Source organism: Ptiloglossa arizonensis, chromosome 10, assembly GCF_051014685.1.
Source record: "Ptiloglossa arizonensis isolate GNS036 chromosome 10, iyPtiAriz1_principal, whole genome shotgun sequence".
In the NCBI taxonomy this organism is placed as follows: domain Eukaryota; kingdom Metazoa; phylum Arthropoda; class Insecta; order Hymenoptera; family Colletidae; genus Ptiloglossa; species Ptiloglossa arizonensis.
In genome coordinates this window covers 8,372,492-8,394,242 of record NC_135057.1, presented here as the reverse complement: position 1 = coordinate 8,394,242, position 21,751 = coordinate 8,372,492, and the positions used below count along the sequence as shown (strand labels likewise).

Sequence of the window (21,751 nt, the reverse complement as noted above, 5' to 3'; positions counted from 1 at the left end):
AACAATTTTTTGCATCAGAATGCAATGTAATCTTCTTTCAGAATTACTCCGGTGTCGATATCAAGAATTTCACGACATCCTGGTCGGACGGTTTGGCGTTCAATGCGATTCTTCACAGATGGAAACCGCATTTGTTCGATTTCAACAATATATCGCGCAAACATCCAAACGCTAGATTGGATCACGCGTTTCGTATCGCTCAGGAACAGTTGAGCATCGAGCGATTGCTGGATCCAGAAGGTAAATTAATAATTGTAATCACTGATCCGTTAACTTGAGATTATACGTGTAATCGTTTGTTACAGATGTGAATACATCGGTGCCGGATAAGAAGTCGATAATGATGTACGTTATGTGTCTGTTTCAATCGCTACCTCATTCCGGCGACGATATAGGCGAGATTGATCTTTCGGTGGCGAGCGATGGTAGCCCGGTTACAACGCCAGGAGCTGAGGTCTGTGACACGCGGATTAATTATAATTATTGTTCGTACATTAAGTATATGTCGCGTATAATTTCATAGAGGATGTATTCGCAGAACGTTTTGTCCTTTACGAATTTCGGTACACCGACCTCGCGACCGATGAGTCTGGCGACAAACGTGTCGGTGGAGCTCGGTGGTTATCAGGTAGCTCTCGAGGAAGTGTTGACCTGGCTTCTAGAGGCAGAAGACAAATTGAATCATGCTCCAGATCCGGGATCTAGTCTAGAAGTGTTGAAGCAACAGTTCCACGAGCACGAGACGTTTTTAATGGAGTTGTCCGGGCATCAGGACGGGGTTGGTGCTGTGTTGGAGGAAGGTGCAAGATTATTAGCTGAAGGTGGTTTGCACAAAGACGAGGAGCACGAAGTACGTGTTCAAATGTCGTTGTTGAATTCTCGATGGGAAGGACTCCGAATGCGTGCAATGGAGAGACAGACCAAGATTCACGAGGTTCGTTATGTTTGTGTGAACACACGTAAACGGATTGTGCTCGAGAGTGTGTCGGTTTTATTGCCTTTTTTTCTTTTTCGTTTGTTCGTTATTGGTAATTGTTCTTCAACGATTGCAGGTTCTTATGCAAATGCAGCAAGGCCAGTTAGACGCACTCCGGCAATGGTTAACAAGAACCGAAGATAGGATTTCGCTAATGGCGGCCGTTGAATTGAATCCATCTGCCTTAGACGAACAACTGAGACAATTAAGTGAATTAGAGCAAGATATCGAGGCGCAACAGGGAGTTGTCGATGGTATGAGAAACATGGTCGTTGTTGTGGACGAGGAAAACTCAGAGGCGGTTTATGCTCAAATGGAAGATCAATTGTCCGCCCTTGGTGAACGGTGGACTCATATTTGTCAGTGGAAAGAAGAGAGAAGACAACGTTTACAGTCTCTTTCTTCGCTTTGGCAAAACATCAACGATGATTACAAGAGATTAATGTCATGGCTGAATGAAACCGAGATCACGTTAAAACAAATGGAAGCGAATCCAGCATCCGAGATCGGCGAAGTGTTGGGAAGAATAAAGCAGTTACAGATTTTAAAAATGGATATGGATGCGAACCAAAAGAAATTGACGTCTTTGCAAGAATCGGTCCAAGAATTGGAAGGACAAAGTACTTCACCGGAGTGTGTTAACGTATTAGAAAAAATTGAGAATCTGCAAGATCGATGGGAAGCTGTGGGACAAATAATGGAAGTACAGATTCAAAGGGTAATGTCCAAGAGTTGTGTATTCTTCCGCGTAATATTATTTTTATTGCATTTGCGTGAGAAATAATTTAATAATTTTTTGGTTTTCTGTTGCACTAGATAACTAGTTCGGGATTTGAATTCGATCTAAAATCTGAGAGGGAAACGACAATGATTTCAGGAAACGAATGGATGACTGAAACAGTAACGAGTATCGCGTACAAAGAAGAAATTTCTGCAACGGTATGTTTATTCGTGAAACATTGTAGGAATTATTCAATTTATTATACGGTATAATTATTATTGTTTAATCTTTCCAGTCTACTCCACATAGCGATTCAAAGAAACGTCGCGTAGATAGCACAGCGAGACATGAATTTGAGTCGGCTCTGAATAATCTTTACAAGTGGCTTGATTATGTTGATTTAGAAATTGGGCGATCCGAAGGAGTATTTGACGAATTAAGCGTTGAAGAAAAGAAAGTAGTATATAACGATACAGTAGTTGATATAGAGTCACACAAAGATGACTACAATAGAGTTCTGGAATTGGGAAAACAACTATTGGATGAATTAAAGAATGCAAACGAATCGACAGAAACAGAAGATTCAAAACTCAGAGATGTACAGAATTGTTGGTTGGCAATTAACAATAGACTGGAGGAAATAAGAATTCGTATAGAATATCTGGAGGAAGTAAAAAAATTCCGAACGGAATTGGCTAGTTTAAATTTAATGTTGGATAGTTATTCTAAGTGGCTAGACTCAAATAAGAGAAACAACCAAATTGAACCGTTTAGGGTAATGTCAAATATTTTGGTAAAAATATTTTCTGTAAAAAAACTAAACAAGGTGCTAATTTAAGTATAATATATATTATTTAGGTGAAAATGAAGTCAATGAAATCCCACGAAGAACGCATAAAAAAATTAATGGAGAAAGCCAAAGAATTATCACAAAATCAAGTTGGTATTAATGAAAGTGGAAATGTAAACACAGATATACAAACGTTTATTTGCAGTTGGGAAGCATTATATAAAATGTAAATAATTTTTTAATTTGTAAGAAATCTGTGATAAATGTTTATGTCACTTTTATATAAATGTTTATAATGTTACTGTAGGCTATCTGAAAGACTAGCTGAATTAAACGAAGCTGTTGATAAAACACCACCAAAGAAATATACAGATGCAATTTCTAATCTCACTTCCTTTATTAATAATGTGGAAAGTATGTTATTGTCAGAACATATAGTGATGTCTGATGACAAAACAATGGCAGAACAATTGAAAAAATTCAGTGATCTGCAAGATTCCCTGAAAGAACATCAAGAGATTTTCAATTATGTAAACAGTGTTGGTCATGAATTAATCATGAAAACTAGCGGAGAGTCTCAAGGACAAAGATTTAAAGATGAACTACAAGATCTTAATACAAAATGGAGCGATATACCTATAATATTAGAGGAACGCCAGCAAAACTTGTTAAAAGGTACGTTTATCCGAATTTATTTTAACCGTTTAATTATTTCGCGTGTACTTAGTTTAAAAAATATATTTTATTATTGTTTAGATATACAGTCCTTGAAAACATTTAACAACGAACTTTCTGATCTTGAATGTTGGCTTGAAAAATCATATCAATACTTGGAAGAAATCTCAAAAAATGATGTAACAAATGACGTCGAAGCTATGGAATTTAAGTTAAAACAAGTCCAATCCCTTTGTGAAGATATTAATAAAACAAAACCAAAAATAGAAAGGCTTCAAACATCTACGAACAAATTGCTTGAAAATTCTGAACCAAAATTTGCGAATGTATTAAATAGTAAATTAGAAATTATATCACATAAGTGGAACGCTATTGTAGATGGTGCTAAAGGTTTAAATGATAAGTATGAGGATACTTTGAAGAAAAATGACGAGGTAAGTGAACGTAACTATTTCTATAATTTTAAACGTATTCCATATGTTTAATAATACGTCATTTTAAATCACAACAGATAATAAATGGAATAGAAGATTTTACAAAGTGGTTGTCAGCCCTCGAAAAAGAAATACCGATTGAAACAAAAATAACATCTTCGGTTGAACTATTTCAAGTTCGTGGTCGATATCAATTGTTAAAAGAAAAGATAGATAAACGCGTAGAAGAATTTAGAAACCTTAACGAAATGGGTAATGATAAGTTGTTAAGTTCAGAAGGATCCTCGGTACAAGAACTTGGTAGACGTTTTACATTTTTAAATGCACGGTGGACTGATGTTACGGACCGTATTTATGAACGATATAGACATTTACAAAATGCTAGTCACGAGTATGGTGAATTTCGTGCTTTGGTAGCACAAGAAAGTGACTGGTTGGACAAGTTAGATAAAAGACTCAAGAGATCCACGGAAAGTGCTGCGGATGCTGAAGAAATATCAGAAGAACTTGATGTAAGTAAAGACTTTATTGTAATAAAAAATCGTCTGTAATTAATGAAAAAAAAAAAAAAAATGTTACTGTGTTTTAAAAAGGATTTGGAGAACTATATAAGAAATCATCCAGAGTTAAGACTTGAAAAAATACAAGAAATTGGTAAACAGTTGATTGAAAGTAATATCATGACACAATCCATTCAAACAGATGTAGAAAGCTTGACAAATCGTTGGGAAAGTTTAAATAACCAGGTATGTGGGTATTATACAAATTGTTATTAATAACGTTAATTTATTATATAATCTGTACCTTCAAGATGCTTGAGACAATGATTTTCTCCTCTAAATTTTGTGTGTAACATTAAAAATTATACTTTTTCTTAACTGCATGCACCACTACTAAAAGAATCTTGAAAATTTGTTAAGATAAACACATTAAAAATGTTATGTTTTTAAACCATTTTATTCTGCTTTAAAAAAATAATTCTTACTGATTATGATATTTTATGTATATCATGATCATTTCATATGAAGTGTGGTATATTGTTGATTGTGTTTATCTAAAGTGGCTTGTACTAAACTCTAACACTAAAACAAAAATGTAATATCACTCATATATTTGTTTTAAAATTATCTCAGATTATTTTTGAGTCCAATATAGTTAGTTTCACAGGTTTTTCGTGTTTAGTTTGTCGAATATTAATACATTATAGTATTAATTGTATTGAATATTAAACAACAGCATATGTAATAGAATAGCTTTACTAAAGTTATGCAGAAAATTAGAATTATATTTTGAGTAGGCAGGGCAGCGAGCCAAACTGCTGGAGGGATCAGTGAAGCAAGCACAACAATCAGAAGGACGCATCCTTGCTCTTCAACACTCCTTAACGCAAATAGATTCTGTACTAACTGCACGTCTTGACTGTGACCTTACTGCTGATGATTTGCCTCATGATTATCAGGTCTGTTAGTCAAATTTTTGTTACCCTTTTACTAAACGTTTAGGCAAAGGAATGATATGATTCATGTAAATGATCAGGATATACGAAAGTGAAACATTAATACATTAGCTAAATATGTCCTTCCATATTAATGAATACTGTATATAAAGCATTGTTATGATAAAGCATGGCAGAGAGAATGTTGTTACTTCTGCAGGATGTTATTTGTACACTATATGAAAACCTATAATTGAAATGAATGACACAATACTTTTACGATTCTTATAATTGTAATTAACAAGTCAGAAATAGGTAGGCATCTTTTCTGATAACATTAATTGCATATATTTGTAACTCAGAAATTGATGGAAGAAATGGAACATCAACGGTTAACACTTCAAGAAATGGCAATGCAAATTGAGTCCTACAAAGCCTCTGGAAAACAAGAAGCTGCACTCAGATTGCAAGAACAACTGTCTCTTATAGAACAAAAGTTTTCTGAAGTTCAAAAGAAATTTCAACGTTTTCGTTGTCCAACTAATTTGGAGCCAAGATTATCTAGGGCTTTACGAGAACTTGGAGGAATAGAAGAAGCAACTTGTTTATTAGAATTGTCGTCGGAAGATCCAGAAGCCATTGAAGGTCAACTCAAACATTGTCTGGTAATTTATTATTTAAGTTGTATTCTTTATCCTTTGGAGTTGCAAACTATAAAGAAGTCTATGGATAATTATACTTTACAGCGTTTTTACCAAACATTGAGTGAAATTAAAAGTGAGATAGAAAATATTATTGTGACTGGCAGGAAATTAGTTGAAGATAAAAGTGTTCTTGAACCAGAGAAGTTTTCAAGAAGAATTGATATGTTAAAGGAATTGTATAATAAGGTAGTATAGATACATTATTAACATGTATACTCAATCAACTATTATAAAATATATATAAGTTCATATAAAAAGCATAGAATGAACACTAAGTACATTGTATTAAGCAATTACTATTTATTGTAGCTGGGATTGCACATAACTGAATCAAAATCAGTCTTGGAATCTGCATTAGATTTATCACGTGATATGTATAAAAACATGTCTTACATTAATATGTCCATAGACAGTATTAACAAAGAATTAGATACACAGAAGAATATGCCTGACCTACCAGTTAATGCGATATATGTACGAGTAAGTATATAAATATAAGTTAAGCCAATATTTAAATTAAGTTTAAAAGACTTTAAAACGTCTTTTTAAATTATGGAAATGAACATTTATAATTGTTTGAGTAGGAAACTTTGACCGAGGTAATTCCAAGACTAAATGTTGTAAAAGATAAGTTATTAAAATCTCAAGAAGAATTTTCCAAACTTTGTGACCCTATGTGTTTGGAGCAACTTAAAGATAAGTTGTCAGATGTTGTTAGCAGATTAGCAAATACAGAAAGGAGATTAAGACTTTGTAGTGCTTCAGAGGTAAATATTTAACATAAAAAGTAATTGCAATAGATTAAAAAACAAATGTATATGTTTGCAGGAAGAACCCAATGTTGATGAAATAAATGCATGGCTTTTACAAGTTGAAGAGAAATTGAATAAATTGGATACTGTATCAATTGATCAGTTGACAGATAATCATTTTGAACAATGCAAGGTAATGAAATTGTTTAGACTTTCTTGGCTTGGATTCTTGCTCTGATACTGTCTGAGACTTCCGAATATAAGCCATTTTTGTTAGGAAAAATCATTTCGATTTTTCGCCATTAGATTAGACATTGATCACAGTATCAATGGGTCTCACACTTGGAAGTCTTAAAAAGTATCATTTGTAATAAAAAGTAACATAATATTATTTAAAACTTTAATCGAGTTGTTACTTTGATTGTAAAAAATTGTTTAAAATAAAAACGTTTCATATTTGTTTTTAGGTTGTTCAAAGTGAAATGATAGAAACAAAACCAAAAGTTCTTCAGTTGCAACGTTACACTTATTATCCGAAAGTGGCGGAAGTTTGCGACAAATGGGAAGAAATATCCAGTAGAATACAAGTATGTACATTTGTGTAATAAGTTTGAATATCATCCATTGCTTATTTTCTCATGGCTTGTATTGCTTGTTCTTATCTTAACATTTGGTATATGTAATGCTTGTGCTTTATAGTACCATTACGTATATCTCATTTAAAAGAAAATTGTTTGTAATTCATATGTATCTCGTCATATTTTTACATTTAATTTTTAAATTCTAGCAATGAACAGATCATATTGTTAAATCATATTATCAGTTATGTAGTTGCTTTTTGTTAAATAATTTTGTTTAGTGTTGAATATTAATTTACAGTTGAAGAAAATTATTTAATTTTTAATGGTGATATTCTTCAAGATTAATTACTCTATATTTATTTTTTATTTGATCAAAATTATATATTTTATAAGTTGTGAACTTTTTGGAAACTTTTCCTCTATTGTATGTAAATTGATTGTATTTAATTACACAACTTAAGTTTGATTATCATTATGTATATAGTTAACACTTCACTATTGATTATGTGTAAGTTATATTGATACATATTAGCAAATTATGTGGAATATTTTGTCCAAGAGGTGTCTCTAACTATGTAAATAATACTGTCATTATTAGTGAAAAACAGATATCATCTTTGGTGGATGGAAAGCATTGTTATCGATTGTTTACGACATTGTCTCTCCCCTTGTATAGAATTTCATAGAGAAGTCTGAATATGATTTGCAAGAAAAGCAATAAGGAATGAATAAAAATGTGCTCCAAGTTTTTGTATTGGTGATGGATACACGTAAAGAAAAAGCTTTGTTTGCACAATGAAATGCATTGTCACTTTCATTTGGCCATGCTTGATATTGTCACTATTAACATGCTCTTTCAATTAACTGTTGCCTGTCCATAAATTTTCTGTTACCTATCATATTTTCACAGGAATGGATCCACAAAATCACAGATAATGTATTAATAAAAAGTAAGGTGGGAGAAACTAAGGGGAGAGACAATTACGGACGCATTAAATCGTCTAGACAGCCGGATCAAACTTCGGTGCAGCTAGTTAAGAAAGAAAATAAATTGATAGATGAGAATGAGGAAATATACGGAATAGGATATCTTAATCCTGCATTTGATGATAATCAAAGTAACATTATGAGTACACCTGAAAGCTCACCAATTAATATTGTTCATCGAAGTCGGAAATCTCTTGTAAAGTCTGAAAAAGTAAAAACCAAAATTGTAGATGTTAGTAGAACCGTTAGACGAAAGTTAGACATGAGTTCTATACCTGACGTTGTTCAAACTTCTCAGCCACAAGTTGTTCATATTGACGATGATTTACCTTCCTCGTCTCCTGACACAGATGTATGCGTGGCCGACGAAGAATTCTTTTTAACAAAAAATAGCACCTTGTTTTCTCAAGTTTCTTCCAATACGTTGATCACAACAGAATCGAAACCATATAACGCATATAGTATGCAAACAAATCCTTTTCGTATTGTAGAAGTGAAAGAAATGGAAATAATAAAATCAGTTGCATCTCCCGAGGATCATGTAATATTACCAAGTGCGAATGTCAGTGTAGGATTAATGCCGCAAGTCGTTGAGAGAGTAGAAATTGTTGAGGATACAGAGACAGAACCGGAATCAGTCGACACTGATACCGAAGATAAAGAAGCTAGGGCAAAAGTTTGTAGTACAATTGGTAGTGGTAATCAAATTATAAATAAGAAAAGGGAGCTCATTCCAATTTTAAAGAAAAACAAATCGGTAGATCCATATTCTACAAAAAATATTAAGAAACTAACTCTTAAATTAGATACTGAGGGCGTTCAAACAGATCACCAAATTTCAAGTAGTAAAGCAATGAGGATAGAAGATAATACAACACAAACTCATGAATCCATTCCAGTGAATTCACAGTTATCTTGCAAAATAAATAGATTTGATAAAACCACAATTGCTACATTGAAAGATAAAGATAGTATTGCCGAGTATCTTATTCTTGAGGACAGTGAAATAAATGCAAAGAAAAGTACAGGAAGCACAACCACTGATATTCATTTTCCCTCACCAATCAGTCACACAAAAATAAGAAAAGAGCACGCTAATGATAGATGGTTGACGTTCGTAAAAGACACCGAGTTTTCTAAATCACGTAATAATGAGAATGAAAATTTAGACAGTGAAAAAAACACAAGATGTTCGTTATTTAAACGTTCAAGAAGTATGTCAAAAGACGATACCTTAGAAGATTGCGAAAGCTTTTACGGAAGCGATAAAGAAACAGATGATATTTTAATTTTTTCCGATGACACAGAAATTGATGTTGGAAGTTCCAGTTCAGAAGGGGAAGAACCGAATTTAGGAGAACATGTTGAACACCTCTTGGGCAAGGTAATTTTAATGGCACCTAACTTGCCATTGTAAAATTCATAGTGTATCTAATATGTCATTAATAATAAATTTTTACCAATAATCGTAACAGTAACAGTAACGGTAACAGTAATAGTAACGGTAACAGTAACGGTAACAGTAACAGTAACAGTAACAATAACAGTTATGATTTCAAAGTTTTCTGTATACATAATGATAGGTGAAGGTTAACGTATATATAAATCAATTTAATATGTTATAGAATTTCCTCATAATTTTGTTGTGTATAGATACAGGCTGAAAGATTATCACAGGAATTGCAGCATAAAGCTGATATAAAAGTCTCCAGCGATAAAAGAGCTTTTAAAACTTCAACGAATTTATCCAGAACAGGATTGGAAAAATGTATTTTGGAATTTGAACAATCTGCTCAGCTAATGTTACACAGGATGGATGTCATGTTAATGAGTATCAGTGGTATTAGCAATGAAAAAGATCCTACTAAACGTTTGGAGGTCTGTATAGATATGATTTAATGAAATAAGTGCAAGGATAATGTTAGTTTCATACAGAATATATGTATATTATGTTTTACATTTTAGGTACTAGAGGAAGAAGTTAGTACTCTTGCTCCAGATGCAGCAGCTTTGATCAGTAAAGGTGATGGTTTAGTCATGACAGTGCACATGTCTGATCCTGTTAGGGCTGAAAAGATAAAAAACGAACATCAGGATAAGTTAAGGAGTAAACGCCACCAAGTTATGTCAGAAATTGAAACAAGACGAGTACAAGCACAACGGGGCGAAGAAATACTACGACAATATAATAACATAATAGCGGAATTTGAAGATTGGTTTAGAGATGTGCCATTAAAACTTGAACAAGTCAATAATTACGAAGGACAATTAGAATCGTTTACAGCAGAATTTGATACTAAACAAGAACAAATTCATAAATTGAATGATTTGGCTGTTGAATTAAAAAGACTAAATGTTGGATATTCTGAAACTGTACGTTATAGTATTAACAGCAGATGGCAAGAAGTTAGTTCACAGTTTAAAAGATATAGTGGTAGCAAGGATAAAGATAAACATGTAACCGACAAAAAAGTTGAGATGGTGGGTAAAAGTAAAAGAAAGTTTTAATTCTCTTTATTATAAACTATCTTGTTGAAGATTTTAAATTCTAATTCTATGTTTGTAGGATGTGGGTGGAATAGATCTTCAAGAATTTACTACAAGAGTGAACAAGATTAGGGAAGCTGTCGTAACTGTGACAAGAACTTTGAATTCGGTACCTTTGAATGGCGATGATTATGAAATGTTTGCAAACCAAGAGGAATGTCTAAAAAAAATTAGTAATGCTTTAAGTATTCTTAAGCCGAGCATCGAAGAAATTAACTCTGTCTTTGAGAATGTTGCTTCTCAGCTAAGAAGAGAACAAGCTGAACAAATTAGACGTTTGAGCGACAAATTACGAGAGGAATGGATAAATGTTAATCAGAGTTATGTAGAAAGGTACAATCGCTGGAATAAGTGTTATGAAAAGTGGAAAGAACTTTATCACACATGTCGTACGTTTTCCGACTGGTTGGATAAAATGGAAGAGACATTGAAAAAATTGAATTCTATTGGTTATTCTAAAACATTAAAGTCGAAAATATTTGAACTTGAACAAGAGATTTCTAGAATGCATAAAATTAAGAATAATATTAATGTCGCAAGTACTAGTATTTTAACTCGTGCTAAAGCCGAAGATATGATTGAGTTAAAGGAAATGATTAATACCATAAAGCGTCGTTGGCAAAATATCGTAGCCGATTTAAATGCACGAAAAGAAAAGTAGGTATCAATTTTCGATCTTTATAGTTTATTATTTAAGTTATACAGACTTTTCTGTCATGTTACATTCTAACATTGAGAACGATGGATCAAAGATTTTGATAGACACGTTACACCGAAAGTAAAGCTTCTTCCTATCGAGCTATTTCAGTTGTGATTTGCCTCTGGTGCTGTAGCGATCAACGCAGAATAACCTCTAGTTTAATAAAAAAAATTCGTAACCCTTTAAAACATAATTGGTTTAAATTTTCGTATTCAGTATGATGAAAAATTCAGATAAATTTGTTTAACTTATAAGTTCCACTTATCAATATTCTTTACTACCTTATTTATACTGTATTCAACAAGTGTATTATATCTTTAAAGAAATTCTGCCATGGAAAGGAAAGTGAACAGTGAAGGAAGAATTTTAGAAAGTGCTTACAATATCTTGGAGCAAATAAATTCCTTGTTGGTATCAGCGGCAAATCCTTCGGACGAAACTTCCTTATCAATAAGATTGTCATTAATCAAGGTAAATCGGAGAATTTATAAAACAATTAGTTTGATTTTCAGAAAAGATGGACACTGTTCAATAACGCCGCAAATATTTATTTTGTATCAACATTCACTCGAAGCTATTTCAACACATTTTACGATATACTTCATTTACGAATTCACCGTATATTATTGAGTACAACTTCGAATAACAGTATTATCACAATAATTTATAAAATAATTTATCTATTAAATTATTATACAAACAATTAGCATTCATGTTCGGACGATATAAATGTTACTGTTGTAGTTTGAATATATCGCTGATTGTAATTTGCTTATGTGTGCACTGTTTAATAACATTTTTAATTAAGAAATCAATTTTCGTGGGCTAATGTCCGCTCTTACGTTATTAAATAAACCGAAACTGAACCTAATAATATCTTCTCATGTCATGACTGCACAAACGAAACTGTGTCAAGACATAAATAGCATTGAACTCTCACTTTTCGTTTATTTCCCTATTAAACATAAACTCGTAACTTCTATATATGTATTAGATTTCATAATTATTTTAATATGAAATAATTAATATTTTTAGGCAAGACAGGAAGAACTTTTTTCTCGTAAAAGGGCACTGCAGAATTTAATAAATCAAAATGGTATACCTCCGGGTGAAGATGAATGTAATAAACTCCTTGCTGACATGGACAAGGTATTATTTAATATTTCAAATTACAACGTATATTGAGTTGGAAAATGTCTCAAACTTAATTACATTATTTAAATTAATGTTCTAGGCCAATTCGAGTCTTTCCAATCATCGCGAATATGTTGAAAACAAACTTGGCTCTCTTAAGAAATATATTTGTACTTTGGATGCCGTTATGGTATGGGTCATGGAAACGCGAACGAGAATAAATATATCTCGAGAATTACCTCAACAAGAACGAACGGAAGTTATCAATAATGTTATGGTAAGGAAATTTTCATTTTTTGTACAAAGAGTATTGAAAAATGAATTATTTAATTATATTGTGGTAGACCAAAGTCGAAGATCGTAAAATGGAAGTCAAAGATGTACTGGAGAATTACACCAATTTGGAGAAAGAGTGCGAGTCTGCAAAGCAACCCATTTCTGTAGAATTACAAGTAAGTGTACAAAATATATCTATTAGCTTTAAAAATATGTATTTGTATTCAATACAACATTTAAAAGAAATAACATTTTTCGTTGTAATGTATGTGTTAAGTTTGATACAGTTTCACGAAATAAACAAATTTTCACCTTTGGCAAGAAATGACAAAATTGTAATAAATTTCTTATCGAAAAAATTGTTAAAATATTAGTTAAGTTAACTTTGTTGCCTTTTGATCGATTTTTAATTATCTGAACATCATTCAATTATTTCATATATTTGAATATATGAATATTCCCGCATAAAGGAGTACCAACTTTGTAAATACTAGTTGTTCCGAAATATGGTTTTCGAAAGGTGGTACCCTGAGAATGCAGTTCTTTCCGGATCCGGTCGTGCTGCTTCGCGTTTAACATTCATATTTAAAATCTGTTTGAAATAGGAAAAATTGAAGAAATTAAGAGAGGATTGGCAGTTTGTGAAAAACAGTGGTGAAACGCAGAGCCATGAAGTTAAATCTGCGGCAGCGGTTCCGACTGCGACGAGAGAAACAGGTAAGTAACTCCTTTTTTACATTTCTTTTACTACATTTTTTTTACATGAGTAAACTAAGAAAATATTTCCTGGGCAAAGTCCTTTGTATATACAAAGGACAATACAATTGTATATACAAATAATATTATTTCTACCATTTCGAATGTCTAATTTCAAAATCAATGTTCTTTTGCGTTTCGATCGCTTCTCAAGATTGTATACCGTTACGCGGGAAGGAAGTTTGATTTAAAAGCTCTAGTTCAATCCTATACCGCATGCTGGCGCGCGTATCGTTGCCGATGTAGCGTTCTTACAAACTTCGGAAGTCTGTACGTTTCGTTTAACTCGGGAAAAATACTTAAATTGATTTCTCGAATAATAATTTCCCGTGAAAAACTTATTTCATCGTTCTCGTGCGAATATTTACGTTTACAAGAGTTCGATATGAATGGATTTGATGATAGGACAAGGATATGAATACGCTTGGATATGAATAGATTTTTGAAAGGTGAGTAAAAATATTTCTACTTCCGCTTTAAAATATTTTCAATTTTATTGTTCTCGTTTGTGATTGTTTTGTGTACAAATCTGGAGAAATGCATTATTTTCAAATCGATCGAGAATTACGGGTACCTATGATTAAGGATCGTGTTCGAGATTACGGAAATTAATTTTTCGTAATGTTAGGAGAATAGACATTGAACGCGTATCGAGAAACAGTTGTTCGGAATAAAGTTAACGAATGTCGGACAAGCGTAAGAAAAGTGTAGGTTTTTTTGCGATCGATTCGCCCTTAGGAATTCGCTAGACACGAAAGCAATTCTAACTCTTGCTAAATGTACTCCTTCGCAACCGTGGTAGGATTTTCGAAGGAAGCTTGCCGACTGAACAAGAAATAGTGCGTTTAGTCGCCCGGGTAAGCGTGGCCACATATCACTTCCACTCCATCCTACGGGACGATATATATCCGCCACGTTAAGTGCAGTCTTTTCACCGAACACCGGTGTCTTTTCTTCTACTTTCGTCGTTGGATCGACCCATGCATTGAGAAACGCCGATGGCGATGAATTTTGTCGAGTCACCGTGCTTTTAATCAGAACTCTTTTTTAGGGTTATCGAGTCGGAATACTTTGCTAACAAATGAACAGAACCTAACCCAGACTTTAGTTATCGTCTACGGGGTGTCCCATTGTAATCTATAAGGGGATATTTCTCGAACGATATATAGAAGATTGAACAGAAAAATACAGAATACACAGAAGAATTGAACGTTGAGAGATTAAAAAAGATCGAGAAAGTTATTAATTTTATATAAACGATTGGTGGATATATTCATTTTCATATAACTTTAGAAACATTTTAAGAGCGTGTAGATACATAGACATCGGTGTACCGATCGAATTAAAAATATTTTAACTTTCGATATACACGTTTCTAAATATTCAGTTTAAAATCTCAGTTTAAAAAGTTACCACCGTGTTATTTTTTCCGAGTTCACTTTTATGTTCAATACTTCCTATGAAACTAATAGTTTATCAAATTGCCAGAAAAAACTATTATCTACGATACACTATAAACATGTAGTTTTATTTATCTTTCCGATAAAAGTTCTAAACTAACAGTTCCCACGCAATTCTTATCAGAAGGGTTCTAAAACACGCGTTAAGAGCAGTTCTTAGGAAAGTCTATACATAAAAGAAGTTCTTAAATAAAAAATTTATTTCCATACCATAAAAACGGATATTATTCGTCAGGAAAAGTACAAGACCGAGTAAATTATTAAATGTAATTAAATTTTCGTCACGTGTACGGTATAGTGAGGTCTGCAAGCTCCTATATAATTATTCAACTACCTAAATACATTTAAAAAAAGAAAAGAATCTAACGTTGCGAATTACTCTTATCAATATATTAAGAAACTAAATAAATTGCCTTTTTCTAACAGTAACAAAATTCAATGGTAATTCGTCAGACTTACTATCGTAGATACGGTTCAGAAAAATATACGTTAATTGTTCTTTTTCTCAATTTTTGTGATAGATTATTTCAAGTAAATAAATTAAATTGGATCTCGCGGTCGATCGTCAGGGCAACCGCGGTTCGATTTCTTAGAATATTTAATATTTTTATATTGAAACTATGATTGAATACTATGGTATCGTAATTTTCCGTTCCAACTTGGGCCTGCTTCGAGTGCAGGCCTGGAAGAATGTGTTGCGAATGGACCCGCGTTCGGTTGAACACTTTGCGCCGATCTGTCGCGCAGGGTCGCCGATCTTTCGCGAGGTTTTCCGAAAGGGCACGAGCGACTCTTCACAGGGGGTCGTGCGAGACGACCGAGCGTGGTAAATGCGCGAGAGTGAAAGGAAATGCGTGTGGTCCGGAGAAAATGAATAGCGTTTGGAAAAGACGAACGATCGAGATGAAACGTGACCGTATGCCTGAAGTGTAAGAGATCGAGGATTGGAATAAAAGGAAATGAATGCGTACGAGGGTATAAAGTGCGAGAGAAGAGTGTTCAGGGCAGCAGTCATTGCCGGAAAATTGTCGAAGTGTGTTGCGTGTCGCGTAAAGTGAGAACAGCGTAGTCAGCGTTGTTGACAAATAAACGGAACCTAACCCAGACTTTAGTTATCGTTTACGGGGTGTCCCATTGTAATCTATAAGGAAATATTTCTCGAACGATGTATAGAACATTGAACCGAAAAATACAGAATACACAGAAGAATTGAACGTTCACAGATTAAAAAAGATACGGAAAAAGCGTAGTATTCGGTAGTATTTAATCGTAGAAAGAATCGCGATAGTCAGCGTAGTCATTACTCGTGTGCTTTCTTAACGTTTTGTTCCTACTGCTATCACGTTCGATACATGTACTAGTATATCCTGGAACGATAGTATATCCTGGAACTTTGTTCAGGCTTATTTTATAACCACCGACGCGTTAGATAATTCCTACAATACGTTGAATGAAATTTTCGGCGGCGAGGTGTATAATTCAGGCTCGTGTCGGGTTAATCGCGATGGTTCAAGAACGAAGAACCGTGGGTTTGTTGATCCCGCGACGGAGAGCTTAACGGAAAGGTCGTAGGTTTGTAGTATAAGCGCGATCGTCGGGCCGCATAATGAGCGGATAAGCCTTCTAATGTAGTCGTGGTAGAACACCGCCAGACTGAATATAGCTCAAGCTTCGTAATTCTCTGTTCTTGTTCCGCCTCTGTTCACGACGTTTCTATCTATTGTCTTCCGTCTCAGTCAGCGGTGCTACATCAAGATGGAATCAGACTCGTTTGACGAAAGTTTCGGGGCTACGCGCGGATTAAGGTCCGCTCTTTGATGTGTTTCCTGGCACGATTCGTCTCGTTGCATTTTCATAATTTGTCCTCATCCTCATCCTCCTCCCCCCTCTCTCCCACCACGTCGCGACAAAAGAAACTGTAGCAATTTTCGCTTTAACGTCTTAATTTTCTCGAGTGGAAGCGACGAGTATCGCATCGAGTCTCTTACGCTGCACTCGTTTTTAACGAACCGTAATCTTCCGTGTACTTTGGAACTTATTCTCTTATCGTGCAACAGTACCGAACCGTTTCATACGATGAGAACGTATCGTCTCGGTTGGTACGCGAATCACCTGTTTATAATTCCAGTCTTTTGTCAACTAGTCTTTCGCTAACTATTTCTTTGCTAAGAAGTCTCACGATTATTCTTAAACGATGGTGGTTCATTCAGGTTATTCTAATCGCGCGCAAAGTGTATTATTTTCAAAATTCACTTGTTCTGTAAATTCAATTATTCTTCAATCAAAATAATAATTCTAAAAAAAAAAAAAAGAATAGTTCTCCGACTAAAATGATTCTTATCACGAATGATGTTTCTACTTTCGATTGGATAGTCGTTTTGAAAGTATACATCTTCTCCTCGTTGTATCGTTACCTCGTGAATGCACACTATGAGAAATAAAACAAGAAATTCCACCGAAACACTTGAATTTTTTGTGCAATAGACACGCGGTAAAATTAAACGGTATCGTGGGACAAATTGAATCCCAAAGGTAAGAGGTTAATGTCGTTTAGAGAGGAACCATTAGAAATTGTACTTACAATGGCTTTTTAGCGCTCTCGATACTGTCCGCGACAAAACAAAGAGACTCGGTTGATCCTCCACTGAACACTCGTTTGGTAAATGGCAGACCGGGGGTTAATTTCACCCCAAAGACAATAGACCGTGCTCGTCTTGGTCCTAGTCTACTCGTTACGTAACTGTAGATCGTTTACAACGCGGAGAACAGCCAATGAACGATCACAAACTGGTTACGGTCGTTAAAATCCTATCCTGGTAATTGTAAACGTTGTTTTAAACGCAGGATTGAACTTAAACCGGTGGACTTGATTCGAAATGGATTAATTTAAGAAACTTAAGAGAGCCTTTCGACGAACTCGGTTACGCGCGTGACGAAACTTCGCGAACGTTTCTTCGCACGGTTTTCTTCGTCTCTTGGAAACACTCAAACAGTTACCAGAACCACTTCGAAATCGAGTTATTTCGAAACATCGTCGAAATGTAGCGTAGAGATCGTACGAACTTTGCAACTCGCGCGATAAATTCAACATTTTTTCCTTCTTCTTTTTTATTCTTTTTCTTTTTGCTCCGCTTTATCCAATGTTTAACAACAGCCCGAAGAACGCACGAAGTTTCGAGTAGACGATTGTTATCGCCGTCGATGTACTTCGTAACAACAGTTTCAAGTTTTTATCTCTCCGCTGTCGTTATCGCGAAAACGTGCGTGACGCGAATTCCGAATGCAAACTTCGGAAAGTTGCACGTTCATTGGATGGCCGGGCCGGAGCGGTTCTTCGCGTTCGAATAATCGATCGGGGAAGAAAAATAACAAAAAAAAAATCTAGCCGAGTTGCTCTTTATGTTTCCCAAAGGGGCGCGAAGGGCGGATAGGGAGGGGTCCCGGTTCGCGTTAACTTTCCAATAACTTTGACGAATTCTACCGGCCGTAGAATCATTCCTCGGGCGATATTAAACAAGTTACGTTGAAATTAACCGGGTATTCTTGGTGGAATAAGTTCCGTGTTCCGTCTTTGTTCGCTCGCTGTTCGATTGTTTCGCGTTAATTGGATTTTGGTGTCTTTTCTAGCGAACAATCGCGATGAAAACAAATTTCGATTCGACGAAACTTGGGGAACGAATTCTTTCGACGATAGTTGGAAAACTGTAAACAGACTTTGTAATTCAATAAATTAAAATAATTACGATCGTTCCACTTTCGATAGTCTCTGAGAGACTGTAGAAATTGTAACGATTTTTTAACGTTTCTTGAATCGCTCGTAATGAAACGACGAGGTCAATTTTAATTGCTTCATCTTGTAAAATATTTATTGCACAGATGTTAAAATGGATTTAATTTCACCTTTGCAAAGATACTAGTGCTCGATGCTATGCTTTATTTCTTAAATTCCCCGTAACGAAATAATGAGATCCACTGCGAGTATTACCTATATGGTAAGACGAGGTTAATTCCACCCTTACCAAAATAATAGTGTTTACGTTGGATGTTGGTTCAACTTACGAAAAAATTTAGTTAACCTCTGATTAGAAATGAGATGCCAACATATGTAAACAAAGAATTTTCCAAACAAAGTTTCCCCGGCATTCGTTCCTCGAGTACACGTTTAACCTTCGTTGTACCCCGCGTGGGTCTTCTCAGACCCAGAAAGACTATTCCATACCTCAATATACTATACCTTGTACCATCGGTACATCCTTAAAAATTAACACTAAAACCAACAGAGAGATCAATTTGAATTGCTTTAAACTTCTGTTTAAACTAACAATAACACAAAGCAACAGAATTACTCGATTATTAACCCTTTGGACTCGAGAGGAGATTCTCAATCGCCACCTAATTCACTGTACTATTTTCAATCCGGGAAAACTTCGTGGTTTGGAATTCAAATTGGAATTTAAATATCACGTTCTTGTAAAGTATAAACGCGTGTATGCAAATTATATAAAAATGGTCCTTTTCCAGATTAATTTTACGACTTAAAGAATTTTCTCCAGACGTAGATTTCCGGTAACAAACAAACCTAGAGTGCAAAGGGTTAACAATGGTCTTTGCCTACAATATTCACGGACAATTATAAAAAAAAAAACAACTTAACTATATTCATGAATTAATTTACCTTATCTCCATCCAACTTCCAAGATACGTGTCTCGTTCGATGCAAATAATAATTAATTCCAATGTTGAGAAAGATACGATAAAGTAACAGAATCTTCTCTCGAAATATTTGTGCGTAAAATTTCGGGTCTGGTTGGACCCAGATGCGATTCTCCCCCACGATCGTCTAAATCGTTCGGCACCGCGAGGTGTAAGAATATCTGGCAAGGTCGTGGTGGATGTAGGTGCCAAACGCAGTTGTCGATCGTCGGAAACTCGTGGCGAATCGATGAATATTCAACTGTTCATTAGCTCGCGTAGTAGCCAATAATTGACTACATGGCAGTACACACTGACACCGGGCGTCGAAGTAAAGCTGATTAGCACAACGGACTCGTAGGCACTCGCTCGCGCAACATAATATTTCGTTGGCTCGAGGCAGAAGCGGATTGGAGATTGATTCGAGCTGACACGATTAGCGGAATGTCTACATATACTCACACATATGCAATATATATTTATATATATACATATACATATATATATATATATATATATATATATAGCAAGGTTGTGATCACGTTAACGCTGAATTACGCCGATCCGAGAAAAGCTGCTTTCAACGAGTCTAGCGCGCGTCGAGGACGGGAACGATGTTCACCTGAACAAACTCGTTCCTCGTTAGCGAGAGAGCTCATTAAGGCTTTCATGTTCCTGTGGTCACGTTTTGTGCCTAGCGTGGCAACATGAATCTGAAAAAAAAGAGAGAGAGAAAGAAAGAAAGAGAGAAAGGAAGAAAAAGAAAGAGAGTGGAGAGAGAGAAAAAAAACCGTAAAAATTTTCGTCGCGCGCGGAATGCCCCCGTTAAGATCCATCATCGAAAAGGGGGACCGCACGGTGTTTCTCCGTTCATTTTTCACGGTGACCATGGCGCTCGCGCGCCTCTACGTGGCCACTCTTCTCTCGTTACATAAAATATCGTATCGCGTCAAGTTTCAATTGTGCACGAAATACCAGCTGCAGCGTGTAAATATTTTTTTCCACCGGTCATTTTTCAGGGTTTCCTTTTCGTTTATTTTTTTTTCTTTCTATTTCCACCGAGTGTTTTTTTTTCCCTCTCCCTCTCCTCCGCCGCTCGTCCCGATCGGAATCGCGCGCGCCCGGCCAGGTATACGCTCGCTCGCCTTGGTGTCTCTCGACGGTGACAATAAAAAAGAGAAAGAAAAAGAAAAAAAAAGAAAGAAGAAAAAAAAATGGATAAAATTTTCGCGCGAGCGACGGTGAATATCGGGTGTACTGACACAGGGATTGTACTGTATGACGTTGTGCTAATTGCGCCTGGGTGTTGTACGAGAGACAGCTTTTTATGCCGTGACTGGTAATGACATCCGCCCCGCGCAGCTGACCCTCCATTATTTCTCGCCCGTGCTTCTCCCATCGAACGAAAATCCCCTTGCCAGAAACGAATCGTACCCGCCGCCATCGTTCCCGCGTATTTATCTTCCGCGTCCGAATTTCGAGTTTCACTCGCCGGCGTCAAAGACCGGCATTCGGCTCGGTTCCGTCATAAACGCCGGTTTTTCCATGTTTGGGGCAATAATTCCGTCAAACCCTTGACCGAGTATAATGAATCTCGGTACGCGAAGCGGAACGGGTTTTTCGGTCGTTCACCGAGTTACGGGGTTGTTTGTCTCGCGCGATTTATTCAGGGAGATTTGCTTTCGCTCGCGCAACTTCGACCACTCGGCTGGCCCCACCGGCCCGAGTGGCCCCATTGTGCTGAAGGAAAAAGACGCTTGGTTGTAGGTGGATAGGTAGCGGGTACGTTGGCAAACGCGCTTGTTCGGAATAACGAAGCGTTCGCGGTTCACGGACAATTTACGGAAACGAACCGAATCCACGGCTTTCGAGTAACCGGGAGATGACTTTTTTGTTTTTGTTTTGGGGGAAAGCGCCGCTTTGAGGGATCCGGGGATTTAAAAAATGTTCGAGCTGGATAAGTGTATTGAGGAGAACGTGGGATTTGGGATCGAATGGAAAGGTATTGGGGGGTGTGGTACTGATAACGAGGTGGTATCGTGACGAAATATCGAGGATGGTAATTATCGTGAGAGATGAGCTGAGAATTCTGTTTAATGGAACAGTTTGAGGGTTTGGACAATCGAAGATT

General features: G+C 35.6%; 1 protein-coding gene and 1 long non-coding RNA gene across 6 annotated transcripts in view; one reads left to right on the top strand and one right to left on the bottom strand.

Annotated features, from left to right (window-relative positions):
- The window catches only part of LOC143151866 (uncharacterized), a 40,669-nt gene extending 22,613 nt beyond the window's left edge, over window positions 1-18,056 (bottom strand). The window contains exon 1 of the long non-coding RNA XR_012993447.1: window positions 17,510-18,056. This is a non-coding gene — a long non-coding RNA (uncharacterized LOC143151866). The remainder of the gene's footprint in view (window positions 1-17,509) is intronic.
- Window positions 1-21,751, top strand: part of LOC143151865 (dystrophin, isoforms A/C/F/G/H) — a 741,778-nt gene that overhangs the window by 21,779 nt on the left and 698,248 nt on the right. For 2 of the 5 annotated variants that reach the window (XM_076321330.1, XM_076321326.1), the window contains exons 8-34: window positions 42-240; window positions 306-454; window positions 539-934; window positions 1,053-1,694; window positions 1,793-1,915; window positions 1,993-2,472; window positions 2,556-2,713; window positions 2,795-3,162; window positions 3,244-3,596; window positions 3,674-4,108; window positions 4,190-4,342; window positions 4,894-5,055; window positions 5,394-5,696; window positions 5,778-5,921; window positions 6,045-6,215; window positions 6,320-6,502; window positions 6,564-6,680; window positions 6,955-7,074; window positions 7,979-9,439; window positions 9,709-9,933; window positions 10,021-10,536; window positions 10,622-11,259; window positions 11,626-11,773; window positions 12,338-12,451; window positions 12,537-12,713; window positions 12,781-12,888; window positions 13,318-13,429. In XM_076321330.1, the coding sequence (XP_076177445.1) occupies window positions 42-240; window positions 306-454; window positions 539-934; window positions 1,053-1,694; window positions 1,793-1,915; window positions 1,993-2,472; window positions 2,556-2,713; window positions 2,795-3,162; window positions 3,244-3,596; window positions 3,674-4,108; window positions 4,190-4,342; window positions 4,894-5,055; window positions 5,394-5,696; window positions 5,778-5,921; window positions 6,045-6,215; window positions 6,320-6,502; window positions 6,564-6,680; window positions 6,955-7,074; window positions 7,979-9,439; window positions 9,709-9,933; window positions 10,021-10,536; window positions 10,622-11,259; window positions 11,626-11,773; window positions 12,338-12,451; window positions 12,537-12,713; window positions 12,781-12,888; window positions 13,318-13,429 (8,155 nt within the window). Of the gene's footprint in view, window positions 1-41; window positions 241-305; window positions 455-523; window positions 935-1,052; window positions 1,695-1,792; window positions 1,916-1,992; window positions 2,473-2,555; window positions 2,714-2,794; window positions 3,163-3,243; window positions 3,597-3,673; window positions 4,109-4,189; window positions 4,343-4,893; window positions 5,056-5,393; window positions 5,697-5,777; window positions 5,922-6,044; window positions 6,216-6,319; window positions 6,503-6,563; window positions 6,681-6,954; window positions 7,075-7,978; window positions 9,440-9,708; window positions 9,934-10,020; window positions 10,537-10,621; window positions 11,260-11,625; window positions 11,774-12,337; window positions 12,452-12,536; window positions 12,714-12,780; window positions 12,889-13,317; window positions 13,430-21,751 lie in introns of all 5 variants that reach the window. The other 3 variants (XM_076321325.1, XM_076321327.1, XM_076321329.1) reach the window with 2 other exon arrangements.